Source organism: Pristiophorus japonicus, chromosome 14, assembly GCF_044704955.1.
Source record: "Pristiophorus japonicus isolate sPriJap1 chromosome 14, sPriJap1.hap1, whole genome shotgun sequence".
Lineage (NCBI taxonomy): Eukaryota > Metazoa > Chordata > Chondrichthyes > Pristiophoridae > Pristiophorus > Pristiophorus japonicus.
In genome coordinates this window covers 12,324,200-12,350,323 of record NC_091990.1, presented here as the reverse complement: position 1 = coordinate 12,350,323, position 26,124 = coordinate 12,324,200, and the positions used below count along the sequence as shown (strand labels likewise).

The 26,124-nt window shown below is 46.6% G+C and overlaps 1 protein-coding gene across 5 annotated transcripts in view; it reads right to left on the bottom strand.

Moving 5' to 3' along the window:
* LOC139279718 (tumor necrosis factor alpha-induced protein 3-like) overlaps positions 1-26,124 on the bottom strand; it is a 106,408-nt gene that overhangs the window by 50,504 nt on the left and 29,780 nt on the right. For all 5 annotated transcript variants that reach the window (XR_011596513.1, XM_070898881.1, XM_070898882.1 and 2 more), the window contains 4 exons: positions 24,801-24,971; positions 20,337-20,505; positions 15,319-16,229; positions 5,523-5,767 (listed from right to left, as the gene is read on the bottom strand). Coding sequence is in view for 4 of the 5 variants with exons in the window: in XM_070898881.1 (XP_070754982.1) it covers positions 5,523-5,767; positions 15,319-16,229; positions 20,337-20,505; positions 24,801-24,971 (1,496 nt within the window). In the remaining variant the exon portion in view is untranslated. The remainder of the gene's footprint in view (positions 1-5,522; positions 5,768-15,318; positions 16,230-20,336; positions 20,506-24,800; positions 24,972-26,124) is intronic.

Sequence of the window (26,124 nt, the reverse complement as noted above, 5' to 3'; positions counted from 1 at the left end):
GCTGAGCCTCAGCACGCGTCTCTGTCACTTGAGGTGATTCCGGCCTGTCCGGGCTGGCCGCAGGGACTGTGCATGCTGAGGGCTGTCTTTGTTGCTCGTACGCTGGCAGTGATGTGGGTGCTATCTCATCATGCTCTTCTTCCGGTTCCTTCGTGTCTATCCTGAACCTTGTCCTTACTTGGTCCAAGTGTTTGCGGCATATCTGCCCATTGTTGAGTCTGACCACCATGACTCTATTTCCTTCTTTGCCAATTACGGTGCCCTCAAGCCACTTGGGTCTCAAAGCATGGTTAAGAACAAATACCGGGTTATCTATTTCTATACACCTCCCCCTTGAGCCTCGATCATGGAGCTCGGTTTGGGAGTGGCGCTTGTCCTCAACAATGTCTACCAGGACTGGGTGAATGAGGGACAGCCACATCTTGAGCATGCGTTTCATGAGGAGTTCCGCTGGCGGGACTCCTGTGAGCGAGTGCGGCCGGGACCTGTAGGCCAGCAGGAGGCGCGATAGGCGGTACTGAAGGGAGGATCCTTGGATACGTAGCATGCCCTGCTTTATGACTTGGACCGCCCGTTCCGCCTGACCATTGGAAGCCGACTTGAACGCCGCTGTCCGGACGTGCTTGATCCCACTGCCCGACATAAACGCCTGGAATTCATGGCTGGTAAAACATGGGCCATTGTCGCTGACCAGGATGTCCGGCAAGCCGTGGGTCGCGAAAACCGTACGCAGACTCTCCACAGTGATAGATGTCATGCACGAGTTCAATATGATGCACTTGATCTACTTCGAGTATGCATCGACAACGATCAGGAACATTTTCCCCATGAACGGGCCCGCATAGTCTACGTGAATATGTGACCATGGTCTGGTGGGCCAGGGCCACGGGCTGAGTGGGGCCTCCCTGGGGGCTTTGCCCAGCTGGGCACACATCGTGCACCTGCGAACCCAGTGTTCCAGGTCTGAGTCAATCCCCGGCCACCATACATATGACCGGGCAACGGCCTTCATTAACACGATGCCAGGGTGCTCGCTGTGGAGTTCCCTGATGAACGCTTCCCTTCCTTTCTGGGGCATGGCTACCCGGCTGCCCCATAGCAGGCAGTTGGCTTGGATGGAGAGTTCATCCATCCGTCTCTGAAACGGTCTGACTTCCTCGGGGCACGCCCTGTGTGCGGGCGCCCAATTCCCAGTCAGGACACATTTCTTTATCATGGATAGGAGGGGGTCCCTGTTGGTCCAGAGTTTGTTCTGTCAGGCTGTGATGGGGGAGCCCGCAGTGTCAAAAGCCTCAACGGCCATGACCATCTCGGCGCTCTGCTCCGACGCCCCCTCGGTGGTGGCCAGTGGGAGCCTGCTGAGTGCATCAGCGCAATTTTCGGTGCCTGGCCGGTGCCGTATGGTGTAGTCATACGCAGCCAGCGTGAGGGCCCATCACTGTATGCGAGCTGACGCATTGGCGTTGACAGCCTTGCTGTCGGACAACACGGATGTTAACGGCTTGTGGTCCGTCTCTAGCTCGAACTGTCTACCAAAAAGATACTGGTGCATCGTTTTCACACTGTACACACAAGTGAGTGCTTCCTTTTCAACCATGCCGTATCCATGCTCTGCCTGGGAGAGCGACCTGGAGGCGTAAGCCACCGGTTGGAGTCGGCCGTCATCGTTACCCTGCTGCAACACACACCCAACCCCGTAGGATGACGCATCGCATGTTAAGACCAGTTGTTTACAAGGGTCATACAAAATCAACAGTTTGTTGGAACACAGCAGGTTCCTCGCCTTATTGAAAGCCCGTTCTTGACAATCCCTCCAAAACCATTCACAACCTTTACGCAGGAGCATGTGTAACGGCTCCAACAATGTGCTTAAGTTCGGCAGAAAGTTCCCAAAATAGTTCAAAAGTCCCAGGAATGATCGCAACGCCGACGTGTTGCCGGGCCTGGGCGCCCGGCGAATCGCCTCCGTTTTTGATTCAGTGGGCCGGATCCCGTCTGCGGCAACCCTCCTGCCCAAAAACTCGACCTCTGGGGCCAAAAACATGCACTTGGCCTTTTTCAGCCGCAAGCCTACCTGATCCAATCAGCGTAGACCTCCTCCAGGTTGTGGAGGTGTTCCTTGGTGTCTCGACCCGTTATAGGGATGTCGTCTTGGAATACGACCGTTCCAGGGATGGAATTGAGCAAGCTTTCCATGTTTCGCTGAAAGATAGCTGTTGCTGAACGGATGCCAAATGGGCACCTGTTGTAGACAAATAATCCTTTGTGCGTCGTGATGGTGGTCAGAAGCTTGGAATCTTCCGCCAGTTCCTGAGTCATGTAGGCCGAAGTGAGGTCCAACTTCGTGAACAGCTTTCCACCTGCTCGCGTGGCAAAGAGATCCTCCACTCTCGGCAGCGGGTATTGGTCTTGCAGCGACACTCGGTTGATGGTGGCTTTGTAGTCGCCACAAATCCTAACCGAGCCATCTGCTTTGAGGACGGGAACGATGAGACTTGCCCAGTCGCTGAATTCAACGGCCGAAATTATGCCCTCTCTAAGCAGCCTGTCCAGTTCACTTTCAATTTTCTCACGCATCACGTACGGCACCGCTCTGGCTTTGTGGTGCACTGGTCTGGCGTCCGGAGTGATGCGTATCACTACTTTAGTGCCCTTGAACGTTCCGACACCAGGTTGAAAGAGTGACTCGAATTTTTGCAATACCTGCGAGCATGAACTTCGCTCCACGGATGAAATGGCGTGCACATCCCCCCATTTCCAATTCATCTCAGCTAGCCAACACCTCCCCAAAAGCACGGGGCCATTTCCCGGAACAATCCAGAGTGGCAGCCGGTTCTGTAATCCATTATGCGTTACCACCAAATTTGCACTGCCCAGCACTGGGATGATCTCTTTTGGTGTACGTACGTAGCTGTGTCTCAATGCGTTCCAGTTTGGGCCTGCTCGCTCTGTGTGCCCATAGTCTCTCAAATTATTGGGCGCTCATGAGTGACTGGCTAGCTCCCGTATCCAGCTCCATGTGCACCGGGATGCCATTCAGTATGACTTTCATCATCATCGGTGGCGTTTTAGTGTATGAGCTGTGGACGTCAGCCACACGAACCCGCTGAACTTCAGCATCCATGGTTGTTCCCCAGGGCTCATCCTGCATTGCAGACCCCTCATCAGATTCCTCTGTGCCACTGGTGGCCATCCTCGTGGTTCGGTGATTCCTGTTTCTCGTCGCCAAATATAGTGTCTCTGCACCTTGTTACAAACTCACACGAGGCATGTATATATCAGACACGGTCACTCTGTGACCTTCACTTTATTCCCAGGACTAAGGAGTGCTGATCCTGGGTGGGACCTCCCCTTTTATACCTGGAAACCCAGGTGAGGAGTGTCTCCCGCAAGCTCACCCCCTGTGGTCAGGGTGTGCATTTCAAGGGTACAGGTACAGTGTGCATGAGTTACAGTTACATAACTATTGTCATTGCAAGATGGTGAAATACATGACACCGCCCCCAAGTGGTCACATGATGAGCGAGCCTGGATGGTGAGTTCTGTGTGGGCTGTTTGACCCTGTTCTGATCCTGTCTTTTCCCATTGATCACAGCTGCATTTCTAGCAGTGTTTATTGGCTAACATTCAGGAGCAAGCTGATTCCCCCCCCAAGAGCCTGCTGTAGCCCTCACATTCCCACTGACACTGATTAACAATAAGTAACAAATTCCGTGTGAATTAATTGTTTTTGAAGGCAATGTGGTGCTACAATTGCCAAGCCGTTCAACACTCCAGTTCGGAGTGGGAACATAGAACTATAAAACCATCAACGAAAGACAGCTGGATTGCATTGTAGTCAAACTTATGCAATTGGGCTTTTACTGGGGAAAATATTGGGGAGCTGATGTACCATTTCCTACAGGCAATATACCTGAAAGAACTTTATACTAAACGAACACTCTGCCTATGTATATCTGCAATTAAGATGTTATTACGTTAAATAAATTGGACAGGGATAGAAACAGTTACATGCTATACTTTTGTATTAATTTTTCTCGCTAGTCATTCTTTCTTGTTCCATTAATGAAATGCTTTCCCACAAAAAAAATTCCAGCAGAAATTCCCTGAATGATGCTTCTGTGGAAAGTTGCAAGCCACCTTTGTGTAGTCTGCAAGCTCCCGTTCACCCACAGTGGGAATGTTATGGCTGTTCTAATCCATCTTATACTTACTTTCAAAATGTATTCTACATTATAATCCAGTTGCTGGAATTGTGCAATGATTATTTGATTTGGTTAAATATCGATTTAGTTTTCCACATGCTTTAATTGCAAGTTATAGGAACAGATTTGAACCACGTTGTTTCTGATCAGGAGGACTATTGAGTCGAGGCCTTGGCTAGTGCCTCTGTGCTGGACATCCTGGAGAGATGTATGTTGGACATCTTGGGGAGGTAAGGGTTAACAGTCGAACTTTGTGTGTTAAAGCACATGCGTTCCAATATAAACAGGGGATGACTTTGAAGTGAGGTAAAGAGGATGCACGGCTTGTTTCTATGTAAAGTACTTCTGTGAGGAAGTAAGTGTTAGTAATAAAATGTAACTTTAGTTTTCGAGTGTTAAAACGGGGGTAGCAAATCCATTTGAGGAAGCCTTGTTTAGGGGAAGTAGGTCTGATCTACAAACAAACTACAACTGTTTACATGAAGTGTCTGTTTTCAAAGGTTTGGGAATGGATACGTCATGCAGTCTTATCTATGACTTTCAAAAAAATTTGTTCCGGGATGTGGGCGTCGCTGGCAAGGCCGGCATTTATTGCCCATCCCTAATTGCCCCTTGAGAAGGTGGTGGTGAGCCGCCTTCTTGAACCGCTGCAGTCCGTGTGGTGAAGGTACTCCCACAGTGCTGTTAGAGAGGAAGTTCCATTATTTTGACCCAGTTTCCTTTGAAGAAGTTAAAATATGGTATATAAAGATTATGGTTTTCAACAGCACGGCAGAGTGCTTGAAAGATATAAAAGCCGGGAAAAAGCCACTCTCTGTACAGTTAGGCCAATCACCTTTACTGTGTATCAATAAAGTCTGTTCTGTATTCTCCGCTACGAAGCCTCGTGCTTACTCTGAACAAGTTGTTGTGAACCAGAGGAGGAGGAACTACTAATACACTGTTTGTGTGCCCAACAGACATGACATCTCATACTCTTAAAGCCCATGGAACTGTCCCCCAGCACAAGGTAAGGATTGAAATAAGCTGGTTGATTGGTGGGGCTTGTTCTGTATCGGTATTGTGTATATTTTAAGCTAATATAATTATGATAAAAACACTCTCTCCTGTGCTGCATCAGAAAAGGAGAAACAGAAAATTAGGAACTAAATTAAATGAAGAAGTAACTGCAATAACAGATGTACACAAGATTTGCCCATCAAAATTCTTGTTCCGAGAGGTGATGCACGTGATGATTAACTGAAAATGTTACGGGTGGGATATATTCCATCCATCTACCAATGACATTTTTCCCATTAAAAAGCAAGCTTGGCTCACCGGAACATGCTGATCTTCTGGACCTTCACTGGCAGACTTGGATCTCGGCGTGTGCTTACTCTGTGCATACACATAGCACTTTTCACAATATCCGCTGTACACCGGATTGGCAAGCATGTTGCAGCCGGCACTGCAACAGACTGACATGTTTCTGAGACGGGATGAAATCTGAGCAAGCTGCCCGTGGGGTGGAGGGGGAGAGCGGTCCCTGTGCTGTCCATTTGGATCTTGTTGAGACGACGCTCCTGGGGGAAAAAATTATAAGTCTCTCCATCAATCTTACAACAACAACAACAGCAACAACAACTTGTGTTTATATAGCGCCTTTAACATAGTGAAACGTCCCAAGATGCTTCACAGGAGTATTGTGAGACAACAAGTTTGACACCGAGCCGCATAAGTAGAAATTAGGGCAGGTGACCAAAAACTTGGTCAAAGAGGTAGGTTTTAAGGAGCGTCTTGAAGGAGGAAAGAGAGGCGGAGAGGTTTAGGCAGGGAATTCCAGAGCTTGGGGCCTAGGCACCAGAAGGCACGGCCACCGATGGTTGAGCGATTTATAATCAGGGATGCTCAAGAGGGCAGAATTAGAGGAGCGCAGATATCTCTTTTGGGGGGGGGGGGGGGTGTTGTGGGGTTGGAGGAGATGAGAGAGATAGGGAGCAGGGTTTTGGATCACCTCTAGTTTACCCACAAAACAGTCAAGAAATGCCACAGAAATTCCCAAAAATACAACAGCGTACATGAATGTTAATAAATCAGTGTTTCTTTACAAAATGTAATTGGGTTTGGAGATGGAAGTGCACAAAGGACACAGCACAGGGAGCATAACCCTTCCCTTAAAAATACAAAAGAAAATTTAGTTGGAAGGTAGCGATTGAACAAAATGAGACCTTTCCTTATTCCTGGCTTCTTAGCACTCGAGTGAGACACCTTATTCCTATTTGGTTAGAGTTGGGAAGAGCACTCTGATTAGGCGAGGTTTCGGTTCGAATCAGTTTGGTTTTGTCTGAGTGAGCCCAGGTTCACACATCCCTCATACGGGCATGGTGAGAGTCACTGGCACACAAGACCATGCCAAACCTAACTTTTATGCATCTCCATTTTAATATCTAAAGTTTTCCTCCCATTCGCATGATATTTGTTTAGCTTTGTAAGGTCAAAGGTTAGCGCTGTTCCCTGCATTTCTCTTGCAGTGGTCGCGCCGTAAAGATCATGTCCGTTGTATCCCGTAATTGCAAATGTCTTATAAATACATGCACACAAAACATAAGATTCACGAATGGCTACTTGTACTTATATGTAGGTGACATGGTTTAAATTTATTATGTTTATCACCCAGAGATTACAATTTTAAATATACCATTACAAAGTTATTCCTAACCAGACTGTTTATGTAGAGGTAAAAGTAAGAAAAACTGATTATCAATTGCATGAATTATTATTGTTTTGTCCAAATATCATTTTATGTAAGAAAGAAAATAACTTTGCTTTATATAGCGCCTTTCACGTCCTCAGGAGATCAGCCAATGCACCCAATGAATTTATTTTTGAAATGTAGTCACTGTTGATATGTAGGTAGGTATAGTAGCCAATTTATGTACAGCAAACTTATACCAAGAGCAAATGAGATGAATGGCCAGTTAATTTGTTTATAGGGAGCAATTTTGAACAGGGCACTGGGAGAAGCCGCTGCCTTTCTTCCAATAGTGTCATGACATCTTTTACATCCGCTTGCACAGGAGGATGGGGCCCCGGTTTAACGTCTCATACAAAAGACAATGGGCTGGATTTTCGGTCTTCTGCCGCCCCTGTTAGCGCCTTTCGGCCCCTCGAGCCTGCTCCACCATTCATGGCTCATCTACCTCAACTCCACTTCCCTGCACTATTCCCATATCCCTTGATTCCCTTAATATCCACAAATCTATCGATCTCTGTCTTGAATATATTAAACGACTGAGCATCCACAGGCCTCTGGGGTAGAGAATTCCAAAGATTCACCACCCTCTGAGTGAAAAAATGTCTCCACATCTCAGTCCTAAATGGCTGACCCCTTATTCGGAGACAGTGACCCCTGGTTCTAGACTCCCCAGCCAGGGGAAACATCCTCCCTGCATCTATCCTGTCAAGCCGTGTAAGAATTTTGTATGTTTCAATTAGATCACCTCTCATTCTTCTGACCTCTAGAGAATATAGGCCTAGTCTACTCAATCTCTCCTCATAGGACAATCCCCCATCCCAGGAATCAGTCTGGTGAACCCTTGTTGCACTTCTCTATGGCAAGTATATCCTTCCTTAGGTAAGGAGACCAAAACTGTACACAATACTCCAGGTGTGGTCTCACCAGGGCCCGATATAATTGCAGCAAGGCGTCGTTACTCATATACTCAAATCCTCTTATAATAAAGGCCAACATACCATTTGCTTTCTTAATTGCTTGCTGTACCTGCATGTTAACCTTCAGTGATTCGTGCACAAGGTCCCTCTGAACACCAACATTTCCCTCACCATTTAAAAAATACTCTGCTTTTCTATTTTTCCTACCGAAGTGGATAACTTCACATTTCTCCACATTATATTCCATGTTCGTGCCCATTCACGTAGCCTATCTATATCTCCTTAAAGGCTCTTTGCATCCTCCTCACAACTTACATTCTCACGTAACTTTGTATCATCAGCAAACTTGGATATATTACCTCATCCAAATCACTGATATATATTGTGAATAGCTGAGGCCCAAGCACCAATCTTTGCAGTACTCCACTAATTACAGCCTGCCAACCCAAAAATGACCCTTTTATTCCTACTCTCTGTTTTCTGTCCGTTAACCAATCCTTAATCCATGCTAGTATATTACCCTCAATCCCACGAGCCCTAATTGTGTTTAATAGCCTCTTGTGTGCCACCTTATTGAATGCCTTCTGAAAATCCAAATATATCATATCCACTGGTTCCCCCTTATCTAATCTGCTAGTTACAACCTCAAAAAACTCTAACAGATTTGTCAAACATGATTTCCCTTTCATAAATCCATGTTGACTCTGCCCAATCTTATTGTTTTCTCAGTACCCTATCCCCACATCCTTAATAATAGACACTTGCCTTAAAACATCTTTCTTCAGCAGAAGTAATTGATATTTTATTCTATATTCCAATTTCTCTATCTCTGTAATCTCCTCCAGCTCCACAACACCACGAGATGTCTGCGCTCCTCTAATTCTGCTCTCTTGAGCATCCCTGATTATAAATTGCTCCACCATCGGTGGCCGTGCCTTCTGTTGCCTAGGCCCCAAGCTCTGGAACTCCCTGCCTAAACCTCTCCGCCTCTCGACCTCACTTTCCTCCTTCAAGACACTTCTTAAAACTTACCTCTTTGGTCATTTCTACTTATGCGGCTCGATGTCAAATTTTTATCTCATAATACTCCTGTGAAGCGCCTTGAGACGTTTCACTTTGTTACAGGCGCTATATAAATGCAAGCTGTTGTAGTTTTTGTTGTGGTAGAATCCTTTACTTTTATCATTCTCTGTCCTTTTCTTTCTGTGTCAGTTTAAGTAGTTTATAAATCTAGGCTGCTTGTTTTACTTCTAGTGACTAAAGATGTGCTCCTCCATTCTCTCATTTCAGTGATTGAAATTTCTATCACTTTTAGTGGCTGCACTGAAACTCCTCGAGTACGTGTGTGTGTCAAACTCTTGCTTCTCCCCCCCCCCCCCATTCAGAGAGAGGAAATCCCTGATTCGCAGCAGTGTTAGTGTCGCAGTATAACTGGGGAACTGGACGATCAAACCTTCAGATGGAGACCGCGAGCCAAGAGATGCTAGATAACTGGATTGGCTGGGAAATGGGGCATGCGCTCTGAGATTTTCTTGTGCATGTGCCCACCTGCGTATAATGAGCAACAACTTTGAAAATTTTAGTGATGTCAACTTCAAGCATGTTCTGTACTGACACAAGTTAACCACGTGTGGTAGAAGAGTTTACACATAATCTACATCCAATCTAATACTGCAGGCATAGAAAGTTCATGAAGGTGTTTGTTTCTTGCAGCAGCTAGGTGAAATGTCTTGAGCCTGACAATATCTTACACACGATTGAAACATTTGAGATGGTTGTAACGTATGCTCACAGGTTTGTAGAGCTGTTGAGCATTATCACCCCCGGCAACCAAATTTTGATTTGATTTAATGTCCAAAATTAAATTTGTTTATTGTGTCAGTTTTAGTGCCCCCCCCCAAAAAAAAACAAGGGGGCACTTAAAGTTTTTGGAGTGTGCCCCCCTCTTTAATCAGGGGGCACTTGATTATTAGTTTACAACAAAATAGTTGTAGAGCTGTTGGGATTGGCTTAGCCAGTTACTTGATGTTCACAAGACTCAATAAAACCCCAGCCAGTTAGGTTTGGGTAATCCAGGATGAGGCAGGTGGTTGTGAGCCTAGTAGATGAACTGGTAATGTGTAATGTGATTGTTAAAACCTTTTGCTAATAAACCAACTAGTTCTTAATAGCAAAGAACCCATGAAGTAAATACATTACAATGGTTGGCAGAAATTTTGATTTCCCCTTTTATGTTCTGTAGAGAAGGAGGAGGAGGAGCAACGGAGCGATACCAATCACGTGCGACTGCACCGGAGTCAGACTCTGCCCACCCGCTGCTACCCTTCCACCCACATTTACAGGCAGACGCATATCTAGCAACGTCTGTGTGTAACTGGCTGCACCGTCTGTGTCCGCAGGTGCCAAGCTGCATCATCTATAGCAACAACACCTGCGCCCAGCATGCACGGCGAACAGCTGCATCCTCACGTCATCTTCCTCTGCTTCTTTCCAAGCCTGGCAAAGGGCGCCATGAAACGGAAAGTCGGGCCACCCTTCTTCCCATCGCCTTTGTTCCCCCCCATCTCCAGTTCACCAACCATCAAACAGGGGATTGAAGTGCTGGGCTGTTCTATCAACTATCCAAAAATACAGTTCCTGCTTCCACATTCACTGTAGCAGTCACGGAGTTTTGCCATATACCCTGTATCTTTGTTACTCAAACAACAACTTGTATTTATATAGCGCCTTTAATGCAGTAAAATGTTCCAAGGCTCTTCGCAGGAGTATTATAAGACAAACAATGACACTTCTTCTCTTCATCATAACTTTTGCAAAAGCTGAAATATAAATTAAAAATATTAGCAGCCTTTGCAATTGTTACCAATACTGTTTATCCCTTTAAGTGGCCTTTAAATTTACCCATCGCTCCTCATAAGCTTCAGGGCTGCTTATAAGGTGCAATGGGAAATTTCCATGTGATTTTCGTCTTCTCTTTCCCCCACCCTCGCCATGCCTGAAAGCTCGGTGATGGCACAACATATAAACTGCTGGCTGCACAGAATCGGGTGGAGTCGGCAGACTAACGTTTGGGTGGGTGCACAACTATCAGCCAATCAGAGACCCAATTGGAAAAGCACCCCTATATATGGTACAGTCTCGTACAAATTTGTTGCAATGTTTTGACAAGAGATCATCCTCAAAGGAACATATACCATGGCAGTGTGGTACTTGCATTCTCTGCAGCCTCTTCCATCTGGGATTTTATGCAAAATTACCCAGCAAATGTCTGCATTTTGAGCTGGCTTGTGCTGGGGCTACATCTATTGTATGCCAGAAACTGCAGATACATCGGACACATTTTGAAGATTAGGTTAAAGCCAGGATTATTCTGCTTTGCATTATTGCCCAGGAGGTTTTTTTTTTCCATTATTTATCATTTGGAAAGAGGTGACCAAAACATTTATGATTCATATTTGATTACAATTGTTGGTAGCACCCTCAAAGCCTCCTTGGAAAAGTGCAACATTCCCACCGACACCTGAGAATCTCTGGCCCAAGACTGCTCAAAATGGAGGAGAAGCCTCCGGGAAGGCGTCGAACATCTCGAGTCTCTTTGCCGGGAGCACGCGGAAGCCAAACGCAAACAGCAGAAGGAGCGCACGGCAACCCGCGTCCCCACCCACCCATCCCCCCCAACCACTGTCTGCCCCCCTCCCCGTGACAGAGACTGTAGGTCCCGCATCGGACTCTTCAGTCACATGAGAACTCATATTATTAGTGTGGAAGCAAGTCATCCTCGACTCCGAGGGACTTCCTAAGAAGAAGAAGAAGATAGCACCCACACCTCTGAGTCAGGAGGTTGTGGGTTCAAGTCCCACTCCAGAGACTTGAGCACAAAATTCTAAGCTGATGCTCCAGTGCAGCGCTGAGGGACTGCTGCACTGTTGGAGGTGCCGTCTTTCGGATGTGACATTATGCTCTCTCAGGTGGGCATATAATATCCCATGGCACTATTTTGAAGAAGAGCATGGGAGTTGCCGTAGTCAATATTCACACCTTATTCGACTAAAGCAGATTCGCTGTGCGTAAATTGGCTGCTGCGTTTCCTAGATTACACCAGTGACTACACTTCAAAAGTACTTATTTGGCTTTAAAGTGCTTTGGCACGTCCGGTGGCCATGAAAGTCGCTATTCAAACGCAAGTCTTTCTTTAAAAACAAAAGAAACTAAAATCCTCAGTGGTCTAGACAGCAGGAAGGCTATATATAGATTTCACAGGGATCTGTAACACATAGAAAAGTTGTGTTACATTTAACTAAAAGCTGCACTGTGTTGCCCACAAACAAACATTGAGTCAGAATTTGCTGTCACATTAATGGTGTGGCTAATGGCACTTACCGTTACTAATGTGTAAATGGTACAGCAACCACAGGTGAGGGGCAGAGCGCTGATAAACTCAAATATCCAAAAGTTGCTGTTGCCGTTAGCTTCGCCGAAATAGCATTTCGCAACTAGCTCACCATTGATATGCACTCAATGTCAGGACACTGCTGCATTTGTTGGTAGGTACAAACTAAACCCATCTCAGATATTTACGCATGATTACATAGGATATACGGCACAGAAACAGGCCATTTGGCCCAACTCGAGCCTCCTCCCGTCTTTCCTCATCTAAATCTATCAGCACAACCCTCTATTCCCTTCTCCCCCATATGCTTGTCCAGCCTCCCCTTAAATGCATCGATACTATTCACTTCAACCACTCCCTGTGGCAGCGAGTTCCACATTCTCACCACTCTCTGGGTAAAGAAGTTTCTTCTGCATTCTTCTGAATTAGGGGTAGTAATTAGTAGTTTAAATATCTATTAACGATGTGGTAATTGTTAATTACTGCCAATCAACCTCTCTGGCACTGAAAATTAACTATTGCAGAGGATCGTGAATCTGTGGAATTCTCTACCTCAGAGAGCTGTGGAGGCTGGGCCATTGAATATATTTAAGGTGGAGAGTGACAGATTTTTGAATGATAAGGGAGTCGAAGGTTATGGGGAGCGGGCGGGGAAGTGGAGCTGAGGCCAAGATCAGATCAGCCATGATCTTATTGAATGGCGGAGCAGCCAAATGGCCTACACCTGCTCCTATTTCTTATGTTCTTACGTTCTTATGTAAGTGTGGAGAGAGAATTTTTCAGGGAGATTTCCTTTCTGTTTCTTTTCTCTCTCTCTCGCGCTCTCTCTCTCTCAATCCAGTATTTCTTTCCCTCTCTTTACTTCTCCTTCTCTACCTGATTTCACCCCCTTTATTTCTCCCTCTTTCTGGGTCCTCAGTTTGAGCTGATGGCTACCGGGGGCAAGGCTAACTAACGACAGATGCCATTCGAAGCCCTTTCTTAATTCTGCCTGATCACAAATGCTAAATATATTCAACGGGAAATTATTTTTGCCTCTGCTTCCATTGAAAATGATGAAATGATGACTTCACCCAATCTTCTACCATCTAGATTATTGATTTCTTTCTCAGATACCGTTCAATCTATCCATTTCATGTTCTGTCTCAATTGGAACTCCCTTTGCTACAGTGGCTTTCAATATCAGATCATACATCAGCTCCTGCTTGTTTTTCCTTCTGTGCATAACTTAGACCTACCATGTATTGCATTGTGTTGATTTAGCCCAAGTTTCCCTACATTACAACAGTGACTACACTTCAAAAGTACTTCAGCTGTGAAACGCTTTGGGACATCCTGAAAGGCGCTCTGCAAATGCAAGCCTGTTCTTTCTTAATTTCTCTCTCTTTCTCTCTCTCTCTCCATATGCATTACAGTTACGTGGAGAGACTGGAGAAGCTGGGGTTGTTCTCGTTGGAGCAGAGAAGTTAAGAGGAGATTTGATGGAGGTGTTTAAAATCATGAAGGGTTCGGATAGAGTAAGTAAAGAGAAACTGTTTCCAGTGGCTGAACGGTCGATAGCAAGAGGGCCCAGATTGAAGGTGATTGGCAAAAGGACCAGAGACGACATGAGGAGAAACTTTTTTACGCAGCAAGTGGTTAGGATTTGGAATGCGTTGCCTGATAGGGCGGTGGATACAGATTCAGTAACAGCCTTCAAAAGGGAATTGGATAAATATTTGAAGGAGCAAACTTGCCGGATATGGGGAAAGAGCGGGGGAGTGGGATTTGCTGTACTATTCTATGATTCTATATATCGTATACTCATTTAAAAAAAAAAAGTATATCTAATTTCATTCTTTGACTTGTTTTCCCAACTCGTACCATATCCACTGTGATATCCACATTCCAACAGACCCGGCTTCCAGCATCTGAAACTTTCAATCAAATTTGCTTTTCATATTATTAACTCAAAATGACTACTCCTTTCTGCTGGAGAATACTATTACTGTAGTAGATAGATGCTCATTTACATATCTCAGTTAATCGAGAATACGGGAGGAGGAATTAACTCTTCATTCAGATTCTTTTCACTTCAATTCATCAACGTTTTTGGAACTCATTCCAATGAAAGAAATAAAACATTATTTAAAATGCTCATGCACTCTATCCAAAAACTCCCACAGGTAATAAGATAAACGACAACAACAACTTGCATTTATATAGCGCCTTTAATGTTGTAGTACACCCCAAGGCGCTTCACAGGAGCGTTATCAAACAAAATTTGATGCCGAGCCACATAAGGAGATATTAGGACAGTTGACCAAAAATGTTGTCAAAGAGCTAGGTTTTAAGAAACATCTTGAAGGAGGAGAGGTGGAGAGATTTAGGGAGGGAATTCCAGAGCTTAGGGCCCAGGCAGCTGAAGGCACGGCCGCCAATGGTGGTGTGATTAAAATCGGGGGTGCTCAAGAGGCCAGAATTGGAGGAGTGCCGATATCTCAGGGCAGTTGAGGGGGGGCGGGGGGGGGGGGCACTAGAGGAGGTTACAGGGATAGGATGGGGTGAGACCATGAGAGGATTTGAAAACCAAGATGTGAATTTTAAAAGCGAGGCGTTGCCGGGCCGGGAGCCAATGTAGGTCAGCGAGCAGAGAGGTGTGAGTGGGACTTGTTGCGAGTTAGGACACGGCAGCAAAGATTTGGATCACCTCGAGTTTACGTAGGGTAGAATGTGGGAGGTCAGCCAGGAGTGCGTTGGAGTAGTCAAGACTAGAGGTAACAAAGTTATGGATGAGGGCTTGAGCAGCGGGTGGGGCGGAGTCGGGCGATGTTACGGAGGTGGAAATAGGCAGTTCAGTGAGTTTGCAGGCCAATGATCCCACAAATACTTGTAGGCAGATTTGTGAGTAGCTGTGAGCAGGGAGGAACTTCAGTTGCTGCAACGTCGGCGGAGGGAAAGCAATTATCCGAGGTGCACTGCTTCTTTTCATTGGCAAATACTTGAATAACTTCAGCCATTGAGTAAATGATTTCTGAAAGCATGATTTACAAAAAGCAAGTTTAGAATATAATAAGGTAGTAAACTGCTTACCAACGTCTTCCACATATTTGAAGAAACATGTGGTACAGAATCCATACTGCTCTTCAGTCCCAAAGTACTGACAGTTTGGATTGATGCATTTTCCAGTGTCTCTGATCTGATTGGACTGCTGCCTTTGGTCTTGGCCAATCACTGCTCCATGACTGCCAATGTTGGTCAATGCAACTTGCGGTGACTCTGAAGGAATACGCCCCGCCGTGGCATGTGACTGGGCAGGAGAATCCATCTGCTTCAAGCAAGAGAAACACAAGCCATTGAATTTCCGTATTTCTTGCTTACATTTGCTGCACCTCTCTCCCCACAAATCCATCCTTTCCTCCTCTAATTCGCCCGGAGACTTTGGGAAGCTTGGGTCAGAACTTCTGCCTCCCTCTGGAATGTGTCCAAAGTGGTTGTAGCAGCTTGGGCAAAGTCCATTCTGTGCCATGCTTCCAGTGAATGGACATTGAGGGGCTTTGCACTTCAGGGCGTTGGTTTCACTGAAGAAGGAAGTGTGAGCCAATGATGATGATGACGGTGGTGCTGGAGTTGATTGAATATTCCTGATGTCTTGCAATCCAAAGGTTGCTGTGCCTTCTGAGTGGAGCTCCTTCAGATGTCCATCAGATGCTTGGTTGCCACTTTGCTTGCAATTGGCCCCTGAGGACACCTCTTTCCTTTGGAGGGCATTGTGACACATGTGACAGAATGGTTTCGTAAACTTTGAGCAAAAATATCGGCAGCCACGAGTCAAACATTTGTCTTCCATAATAGATAGGTTCGAGAGGAAAGCAAATTCCTCCTCATTCCTGCTGCTTCTTCCCTTGATCGTGTTCTCCTGCCACAGTTTGTACTGATGGTTAACCAGCTGGAAATAATCCTGAACCAAGTTAAGGTCATCGGGCAGAGGATTTATGTGTAACCTGCACAGAAAACAGAACGCCATTTACTTACAATTCTACTTTTCCCCTTTGAAGGATCGAGCCTTGGTGAAAATTGCTTCGATTACAAGATGAGGCACATGATTTAGGATTTTTCACTCACTGCATAAGAACAACGAGCATGAAATAAGAGCAGGCCATTCTAGTATCTTTCATGGTAAACGAGCCAAGTTGGGCAGCGGAAACGTTACAAGGACACCCTCAAAGCCTCCCTGATAAAGTGCAACATCACCACTGACACCTGGGAGACCCTGGCCGAAGACCGCCCGAGGTGGAAAAAGTGTATCCGGGAGGGCGTTGAGCTCTTCGAATCTCAACGCAGAGAGGTCAGGTGCAGGCAGTGGAAGGAGCGCGCGGCAAACCAGCCCACCGTCCCCTTCCCTCGACAAATGTCTGTCCCACCTGTGACAGGGTCTGTGGCTCTCATATTGGACTGTTCAGTCACCAAAGAACTCACTTTGGGAGGGAGTGGAAGCAAGTCTTCCTCGATTCCGAGGGACTGCCTATGATGATGATGACTTTGTGACCTGGCCTAAAGAGTTGGACTGGTGTGATGCTGTAAAATCTACTAATTGTTCACTGAGCAAATGAACTCATTTGGAACCTGCATTTGGAGGGTTGTGATACTAATACCAAGAGTAATCAGATTTTTTATTTTTAATATCCCACTGTTAGTCACTAGACCCAGGTTTTCAATTTGTCAGAAATCATACTTTGCCTCCGCTCTCTGGAAGGGGGGGCGCTGGACTAGTTGATAGTGGCTCGGGAATTAATCAATCTGCTCATCATCCACAATCTTTCACTTTCCTGCTACGTGGTTTCCTTGATTGAGCTAAGACAAGCTTGAATCTTTGTACTCCACAAGCTCCCGAGATGTCTGCGCTCCTCTAATTCTGCCCTCGAGCATCCCTGATTGTAACGTTCCACCATTGGTGGCCGTGCCTTCAGCTGCTGAGGCCAAAGCTCTGGACTTCCCTCCAAAAACCTCTCTACCTCTCTTTCTTGCTTTAAGGCGCTCCTTAAAACCTACCTCTTTGACCCAGCTTTTGGTCACCTGCCCTAATATCTCCTTATGTGGCTCGGTGTCAAATTTTTTTTTTTTTTTAACACTCCTGTGAAGCACCTTGGGACATTTATCTACATTAAAAGGCGCTATATAAATACAAGTTGTTGTTGTTTATTAAAACTTGGAATTCTGTTCTCTTTGGAACTGTATTTAAAACCTTTGTTGGTGAATGCCTGAAGTGCCTTGCGATGTTTCACTACGGTAAAGCGAGAGCAATGCAAGTTGTTGCTTTAACGTGGAGGTCTCACCAGTCTGTGTCGTTGCCACAGAGATTGCACATCCTCCGTGGGCTGGGGACCCTTGTCCCGCTGTTACAAGCATAGGTGCCCTACCCGGATATGGTGATGAACCTGTCCCCGTCCCGCCGAGCACATGGCGGGAGTAAAGCAGTTTGTGGAAGTTCTGCCTCACCATATCTCTTGCCTGTCAATGTGCCACTGTAACTTCTAGGGTTAGCTTTTTTTTTTGCCACAAGAGGAAAAAGTAGAGTCTTGCGTTGAACCAAATTTACCAGTAGATTGAATCAAGCCCCAGGTATTAAAATTGCCGTAACTTGCAAATTTTAAAAAAGGAGGGAGAGAGAAAATGGGTAATTATAGACCGGTTAGCCTGACATCAGTAGTGGGGAAAATGTTGGAATCAATTATTAAAGATGAAATAGCAGCGCATTTGGAAAGCAGTGACAGGATTGGTCCAAGTCAGTGTGAATTTATAAAAGGGAAATCATGCTTGACAAATCTTCTGGAATTTTTTGAGGATGTAACTGGTAGAGTGGACAAGGGAGAACCAGTGGATGTGGTGTATTTGGACTTTCACAAGGCTTTTGACAAGGTCCCACACAAGAGATTGGTGTGCAAAATCAAAGCACATGGTATTGGGGGTAATATACTGACATGGATAGAGAACTGGTTGGCAGACAGGAAGCAGAGGGTCGGGATAAACGGGTCCTTTTCAGAATGGCAGGCAGTGAGTAGTGGGGTGCCGCAGGGCTCGATGCTGGGATCCCAGCTCTTTACAATATACATTAATGATTTAGATGAAGGAATTGAGTGTAATATCTCCAAGTTTGCAGATGACACTAAACTGGGTGGTGGTGTGAGCTGTGAGGAGGATGCTAAAAGGCTGCAAGATGACTTGGACAGGTTAGGTGAGTGGGCAAATGCATGGCAGATGCAGTATAATGTGGATAAATGTGAGGTTATCCACACTGGGGGCAAAAACAGGAAGGCAGAATATTATTTGAACTGCGGCAGATTAGGAAAGGGGGAGGTGCAACGAGATCTGGGTGTCATGGTACATCAGTCATTGAAAGTTGGCGTGCAGGTACAGCAGGCGGTGAAGAAGGCAAATGGTATGTTGGCCTTCATAGCTAGGGGATTTGAGTATAGGAGCAGAGAGGTCTTACTGCAGTTGTACAGGGCCTTGGTGAGGTCTCACCTGGAATATTGTGTTCAGTTTTGGTCTCCTAATCTGAGGAAGGATGTTCTTGCTATTGAGGGAGTGCAGCGAAGGTTCACCAGACTGATTCCCGGGATGGCGGGACTGACATATGGGGAGAGACTGGATCAACTGGGTCTTTATACATTGGAGTTTAGAAGGATGAGAGGGGATCTCATAGAAACGTATAAGATTCTGACGGGATTGGACAGGTTAGATGCGGGAAGAATGTTCCCGATGATGGGAAAGTCCAGAACTAGGGGACACAGGATAAGGGGGTAGGCCATTTAGAACTGAGATGAGGAGAAACCTCTTCACTCAGAGAGTTGTTAACCTGTGGAATTCCCTACCGCAGAGAGTTGTTGATGCCAGTTCATTGGATATATTCAAGAGGGAGTTAGATATGGCCCTTACAGCTAAAGGGATCAAGGGGTATGGAGAGAAAGCAGGAAAGGGGTACTGAGGGAATGACCAGCCATGATCTTATTGAATGGTGGTGCAGGCTCGATGGGCCGAATGGCCTACTCCTGCACCTATTTTCTATGTTTCTATAATGGACTTGAGTTTAGAAAGAAAGCAGAATCTGTGGGTGGGCGTTGTAATGTATGCACCTATGCTCACAGGTTGGTTGGGCTGTTGAGTTGGGAGTGGCTTAGCCAGTTACATGATGTTCACAAGACTCAATAAAATCCCAGTCAGTTGGGTTCAGGGGATCCACGATGAGGCAGGTGGTTGTGAGCCTGGTGGGTGAACTGGTAATGTGTTGTGTCATTGTTGAACCTTTTTCTAATAAACCAACTCGTTCTTAATAGCAATGTGTTGCTATGAATTCTTAAGCAAAGAACCCATGAAGCAAATACATTACAGGGGTTAATTATCTTTTTACCTTTCACTCTCTTGCGTTTTTAGTTCCTCACTCTAAAGCATTCTGTGCAGTTTGTGTCAGCTGGAACGTTCGGTAGGCGTAACCCATGCCTCGTTGTTCCATTGCACTCAGCCGATCAACAGGCACACTAACTGACCAGCACTGACCACACTCAACCAGCTCCGTTGGGCGGGCCACATTGTCCGCATGCCCGACACAAAACTCCCAAAGCAAGCGCTCTACTCGGAACTCCTACATGGCAAGCGAGCCCCAGGTGGGCAGAGGAAACGTTACAAGGACACCCTCAAAGCCCCCTGATAAAGTGCAACATTCCCACCGACACCTGGGAGTCCCTGGCCAAAGACCGCCCTAAGTGGAGGGAGCATCCGGGAGGACGCTGAGCACCTCGAGTCTTGACGCCGAAAACAAGCGCAGGCAGCGGAAGGAGCATGCGGCAAACCAGACTCCCCACCCACCCTTTCCTCCAACACCTGTCTTGAACTCAGTCTGCCCCACCTGTAATTCCCGTATCGGACTGTTCAATCACCTGAGAACCCACTTTTAGAGTGGAAGTAAGTCTTCCTCGATTCCGAGGGACTGCCTATGATGATGGTGATGATAACACCAAGGTCCGGATCGGGCCTGCAGAGAGTCAGGGTTGATGACCATAACACAGCCATGAGCTGCACACTTTCCAAGTAGTTGAAGAGACTGCACTCACCTGGCTGCATTGACAAATTCTACCCCGTTGCAGTCGGGCACGGAAATCTCAATCAGATAATTGCTCAGCAGTTGTTTCCTCTCGACTTTCTCAGCATCCAGGAGAAAGCGAATGGGTAGCTCCGCACTCCCATTCTTCCTCGGCACGACCAGCGGGAAAGCATTGATTTCTGAAGCGGAAAGAAACGTGCAACGATTTTGTTAAAATAACGGCCATATTCCTGGCGGCAGGACAGTGGATAATGTCAGCAAATGCTTCGACTGTCCTCGTTATGGTCCCACACATCGGGGTCGATCACAGCTCCTCCCCCCGCTCTCTCCTCACAGCGGGCCGAAACTCAAGCCACAAGCCGATCCCCTTTAAAGGTACAAACTGTGCTATTTTAACCCGAGGCCTCAGCGGGGGAGCAATGGTTGCTGTCTTGCCAGGCCCAAGTCTCTCAGGGCCAGACGGGGCCTGTCAAGGTCAATTTTATTTAAAGCTCATAGGGCCAGAAATTCATTTACTTAGTGCCACCCGCTAGTGCCCGGGAAGGGCGCTATCGGGCCGTTAAACACTTACCGCCCGAGCGCCGCGCTGTCAGCGCCTCCCGCGAACTTCCGTGGAGGTTTAGCGACGACGCTCACAGTTAGCACTGCGCTCGTTAGCCCCGCCCACTTGGTGACATCACCGAGTGTGCAATGCTCTGTTAGTGCGGTGATCCCGACCTTGAATGTTTTCCCTGCCGTAGCGCCCGGCGCTAGTCCCGACGGGGAAAGCAGGAGTCCCGAAGCAGCTCCCGGGGCGATACTTCAATGGATGATGCAGGTGGGTCTTTATTTATATTCCTGTAACTCTCTGAGCTGCTGAACGCTGTTCCTCATGTAAACAGTAGCTCCCTTCCATTTTCAATCAGTTTTCGGGTGGTCCAGTCGACCTCCCCTTTAGGCGCTGGGATGCCGGTTTCCTAGCGCTAGAACCTCGATAGCACCCCAGGAATCAGGGTTAGCGCCTGATTTGATTTGATTTGGTCAAATCAAATCGCAGGGGGTAGCCTGGAGGAGGAATTCATAGAATGCATACGGGATTGTTTCTTAGAACAGTATGTAACAGAGCCTACAAGGGAGCAAGCCATTTTGGATCTGGTCCTGTGTAACGAGACAGGAAAAATAAACGATCTCCTCATAAAAGATCCTCTCGGAATGAGTGATCACAATATGGTTGAATTTGTAATACAGATTGAGGATGAGGAAGTTGTGTCAGAAACGAGCGTACTATGCTTAAACAAAGGGGACTACAGTGGGATGAGGGCAGAGTTGGCTAAAGTAGACTGGGAACAAGGACTAAACGGTGGCACAATTGAGGAACAGTGGAGGACTTTTAAGGAGCTCTTTCATAATGCGCAACAAAAATATATTCCAGTGAAAAAGAAGGGCGGCAAGAGAAGAGATAACCAGCCGTGGATAACCAAGGAAATAAAGGAAAGTATCAAATCAAAGACCAATGCGTATAAGGTGGCCAAGGTTAGTGGGAAACTAGAGGATTGGGAAGATTTTAAGCAACAGCAAAGAATGACTAAAAAAGCAATAAAGAAAGGGAAGATAGATTACGAAGGTAAACTTGCGCAAAACATAAAAACAGATAGTAAAAGCTTTTACCGATATATAAAACGGAAGAGTGACTAAAGTAAATGCTGGTCCCTTAGAAGATGAAAAGAGGGATTTAATAATGGGAAATGTGGAAATGGCTGAGACCTTAAACAATTATTTTGCTTCCGTCTTCACAATGGAAGACACAAAAACCATGCCAAAAATTGCTGGTCATAGGAATGTGGGAAGGGAGGACCTTGAGATGATCAATATCACTAGGGAGGTAGTGCTGGACAGACTAATGGGACTGAAGATAGACAAGTTCTCTGGTCCTGATGAAATGCATCCCAGGGTATTAAAAGAGATGGCGGAAGTTATAGCAGATGCATTTGTTATAATCTACCAAAATTCTCTGGACTCTGGGGAGGTACCAGCAGATTGGAGAGCAGCTAATGTAATGCCTCTGTTTAAAAAAGGGGGCAGGCAAAAGGCAGGTAACTATAGGCCGGTTAGTTTAACATCTGTAGTGGGGAAAATGCTTGAAACTATCATTAAGGAAGAAATAGCGGGACATCTGGATAGGAATAGTGCAATCAAGCAGACGCAGCATGGATTCATGAAAGGGAAATCATGTTTAACTAACTTACTGGAATTCTTTGAGATATAACGAGCATGGTGGATAGAGGTGTACCGATGGATGTGGTGTATTTAGATTTCCAAAAGGCATTCGATAAGGTGTCACACAAAAGGTTACTGTAGAAGATAAAGGTACGCGGAGTCAGAGGAAATGTATTAGCATGGATAGAGAATTGGCTGGCGAACAGAAAGCAGAGAGTCGGGATAAATGGGTCCTTTTCCGGTTGGAAATCAGTGGTTAGTGGTGTGCCACAGGGATCAGTACTGGGACCACAACTGTTTACAATATACATAGATGACCTAGAGGAGGGGACAGAGTGTAGTGCAACAAAATTTGCAGATGACACTAAGATTAGTGGGAAAGCGGGTTGTGTAGAGGACTCAGAGAGGCAAGGAGATTTGGATAGGTTAAGCGAATGGGCTAAGGTTTGGCAGATGAATACAATGTCGGAAAGTGTGAGGTCATCCACCTTGGGAAAAAAAAACAGTAAAAGGGAATACTATTTGAATGGGGAGAAATTACAACATGCTGCGGTGCAGAGGGATCTGGGGGTCCTTGTGCATGAATCCCAAAAGGTTAGTTTGCAGGTGCAGCAGGTAATCAGGAAAGCGAATGGAATGTTGGCCTTCATTGCGAGAGGGAGAGGGATGGAGTACAAAAGCAGGGCAGTCCTGCTGCAACTGTACAGGGTATTGGTGAGGCCGCACCTGGAGTACTGCGTGCAGTTTTGGTCACCTTACTTAAGGAAGGATATACTAGCTTTGGAGGGGGTACAGAGACGATTCACTAGGCTGATTCGAGAAATGAGGGGGTTACCTTATGATGATAGATTGAGTAGACTGGGTCTTTACTCCTTGGAGTTCAGAAGAATGAGGGGTGATCTTATAGAAACATTTAAAATCATGAAAGGGATAGACAAGATAGAGGCAGAGAGGTTGTTTCCATTGGTGGGAGAGACTAGAACTAGGGGGCACAGCCTCAAAATACGGAGGAGCCAATTTAAAACTGAGTTGAGAAGGAATTTCTTCTCCCAGAGGGATGTGAATCTGTGGAATTCTCTGCCCAAGGAAGCAGTTGAGGCTAGCTCATTGAATGTTTTCAAGTCACAGATAGATAGATTTTTAAGCAATAAGGGAATTAAGGTTACGGGGAGCGGGCGGGTAAGTGGAGCTGAGTCCACGACCAGATCAGCCATGATCTTATTGAATGGCGGAGCAGGTTCGAGGGGCTAGATGGCCTACTCCTGTTCCTAATTCTTATGTTCTTATGTTCTTATGAGGGGGGTGGGGAACGCGTCCCTTAGCGCTCCCCTCTCCTCTTGGGGCGCTAAAAAACAATATTCCGGTTGGAGGCGGTAAACCTCGCCCAGCGCTAAAGTTAGCGACCAGGCGCTGTCTGCCTCAAACCGGGCGATACCGGATTTTTAGCCCTTAGTTTCCTTGTCGGCCAGTAGCAACAGGAGTGCCCCTCCAGACCCCACAAGAAAATCTAGATCTCCTCTGCCCCCGGGTCTCCCCTGCCCCTCGGGTCTCCCCTACTCCAGGGCCTCTCCTGCCCCCGGGCCTCTTCTGCCCCAGGGACTCCCCTGCCCCCGGGCCTTTTTGAGGGCTGCCATTTTGAGACCCGGTCTTCATTTACAGGAGGCCAGTGAGCTCGACGTGCCGTTTCAGTGCTCACAAGCATCTTGCCGGTGAGTGGGAATTCCGGCAGCTCCAATGTGGAGCTGAGTTGGCAATTTTATCCCGGATGGAGACAGTTGTGAGAGCGGGAGACACCGATGGGCTGACAGATTCTTGTGCGGGCCGGAAGAGCATTCGAAACAAAAGGCAGATCTCTGCATGAGACAGGGTGTGTGCTACCTGGAGTGTATTTTGACAGATATATCCTTAAAATGGGCAAGTTTAAAAAAAAAAATTGTTTATGGGATATGGGCATCGCTGGCAAGGCTGGCATTTATTGCCCATCCCTAATTGCCCCTTGAGAAGGTGGTGGTGAGCTGCCTTCTTGAACTGCTGCAGTCCGTGTGGTGAAGGTGCTCCCACAGTGCTGTTAGGGAGGGAGTTCCAGGATTTTGACCCAGCGACGATGAAGGAACGGCCGATATATTTACAAGTCAGGACGGTGTGTGACTGGGAGGGGAACGTGGAGATGGTGGTGTTCCCATGCGCCTGCTGCCCTCTTCCTTCTAGGTGGTGGAGGTCACGGGTTTGGAAAGTTAAAAGTAAAGTAAATTCTAAACCTATATATACTCCATCTTACCTGGTCCTACATCATTTATGCTGATGAGTGGTGTAAAATACTGATGCTCATAGCTGAGCAGAATGGGATAATTGTGGCACCGAAGGGGAGGCCAATGCAAAGGCAGGTAGATCCCAGCAGGGCTCAATGTCATCGTATCAGAAGTGCTTTTGGAGCTTTCTTCTGAGTTTCCTGTTTTTAAAAAAAAAAATCACAATTGTTACTGTAAATTGAAGCTTACTGCACCCAGAAATGTTAATGTTTTGTTTCAATAGGACTTGAACTATTTTACTATTCACCAGAGAAAGAAAGAAAGACTTGGATTTATATAGCGGGGTCGAAATTCAGGTGCACCAGAAAGCTGGCTGGCGCCCCTATGAGTTTTGGAGTGGTACTCACCGCTGGAACTCCTGGGACGGTGAGTGGATCCATTTTCAGGACTTTGACATTTTTTCTAAGTCCGACAGGAAATGGATCATAATGGGGTGGGCCTTAGATTCAAAGCCAGGCTGACTGGCTGAAAATGGGTCAGACTGGGATTCCGCCTCTGTCAATCAGCGGTGGAGTTGTAGTGACATCACAGCGCGTGTGTGTCAACCACGCTCTCTCCCCTCCGTTAAAGGGAGAACATCTGGCATTTTTTAAGCTTTGGCCACTGGGCCATCAGTGGGGGGGGGGGTTCGGCCAGGCCAGTGGCCTTGCACCTAAGAGGGGGTATCAGGCTGCCCGGCTGAACCCAGGCGGGGAGGGGGCAGTATTTTGCTGGCTGATCGGCAAGTCGGCCGGCAAAAATGTTTCCGTTGTGGCCGTGGCCCTCCCCTTTACGGGCGAACGTGTTGCCGGGGCCGCACTCAGTGCGGAGATGATGCACCGGCAGAAAACCTGTCGGGGGCACCGCGTGGCGGGGGAATCGACGGACTGAGCTGAAAATCTCCGCATTTTTTTGTTGCTCAACATTGGCGGTGCAACTACTTGGGCGGGATGGGGGTCCAGGCTGAAAAATCCACGACCTAAATTTAGGAATGGCCGTCGCAAACGGGCATTAATGGGTCTCTTTGAGACCCTGAATTTCGGCCCCAGCGTCTTTCACGACCATTGAACGGCTCAAAGCACTTTACAGCCAATGAAGAATTTCTGAAGTGTAGCCACTGTTGTGATGTGGGAAACGTGGCAGCCAATTTGTGCTCAGCAAGCTCCCACAAACAGCAATGTGATAATGACCAGATCATCTGTTTTTTTGTTATGTTGATTGAGGGATAAATATTGTCCCAGGACACCAGGGACTCCCTGCTCTTCTTTGAAATAGTGCCATGGGATAGTTTACGTCCACCTGAGGGAGCAGACA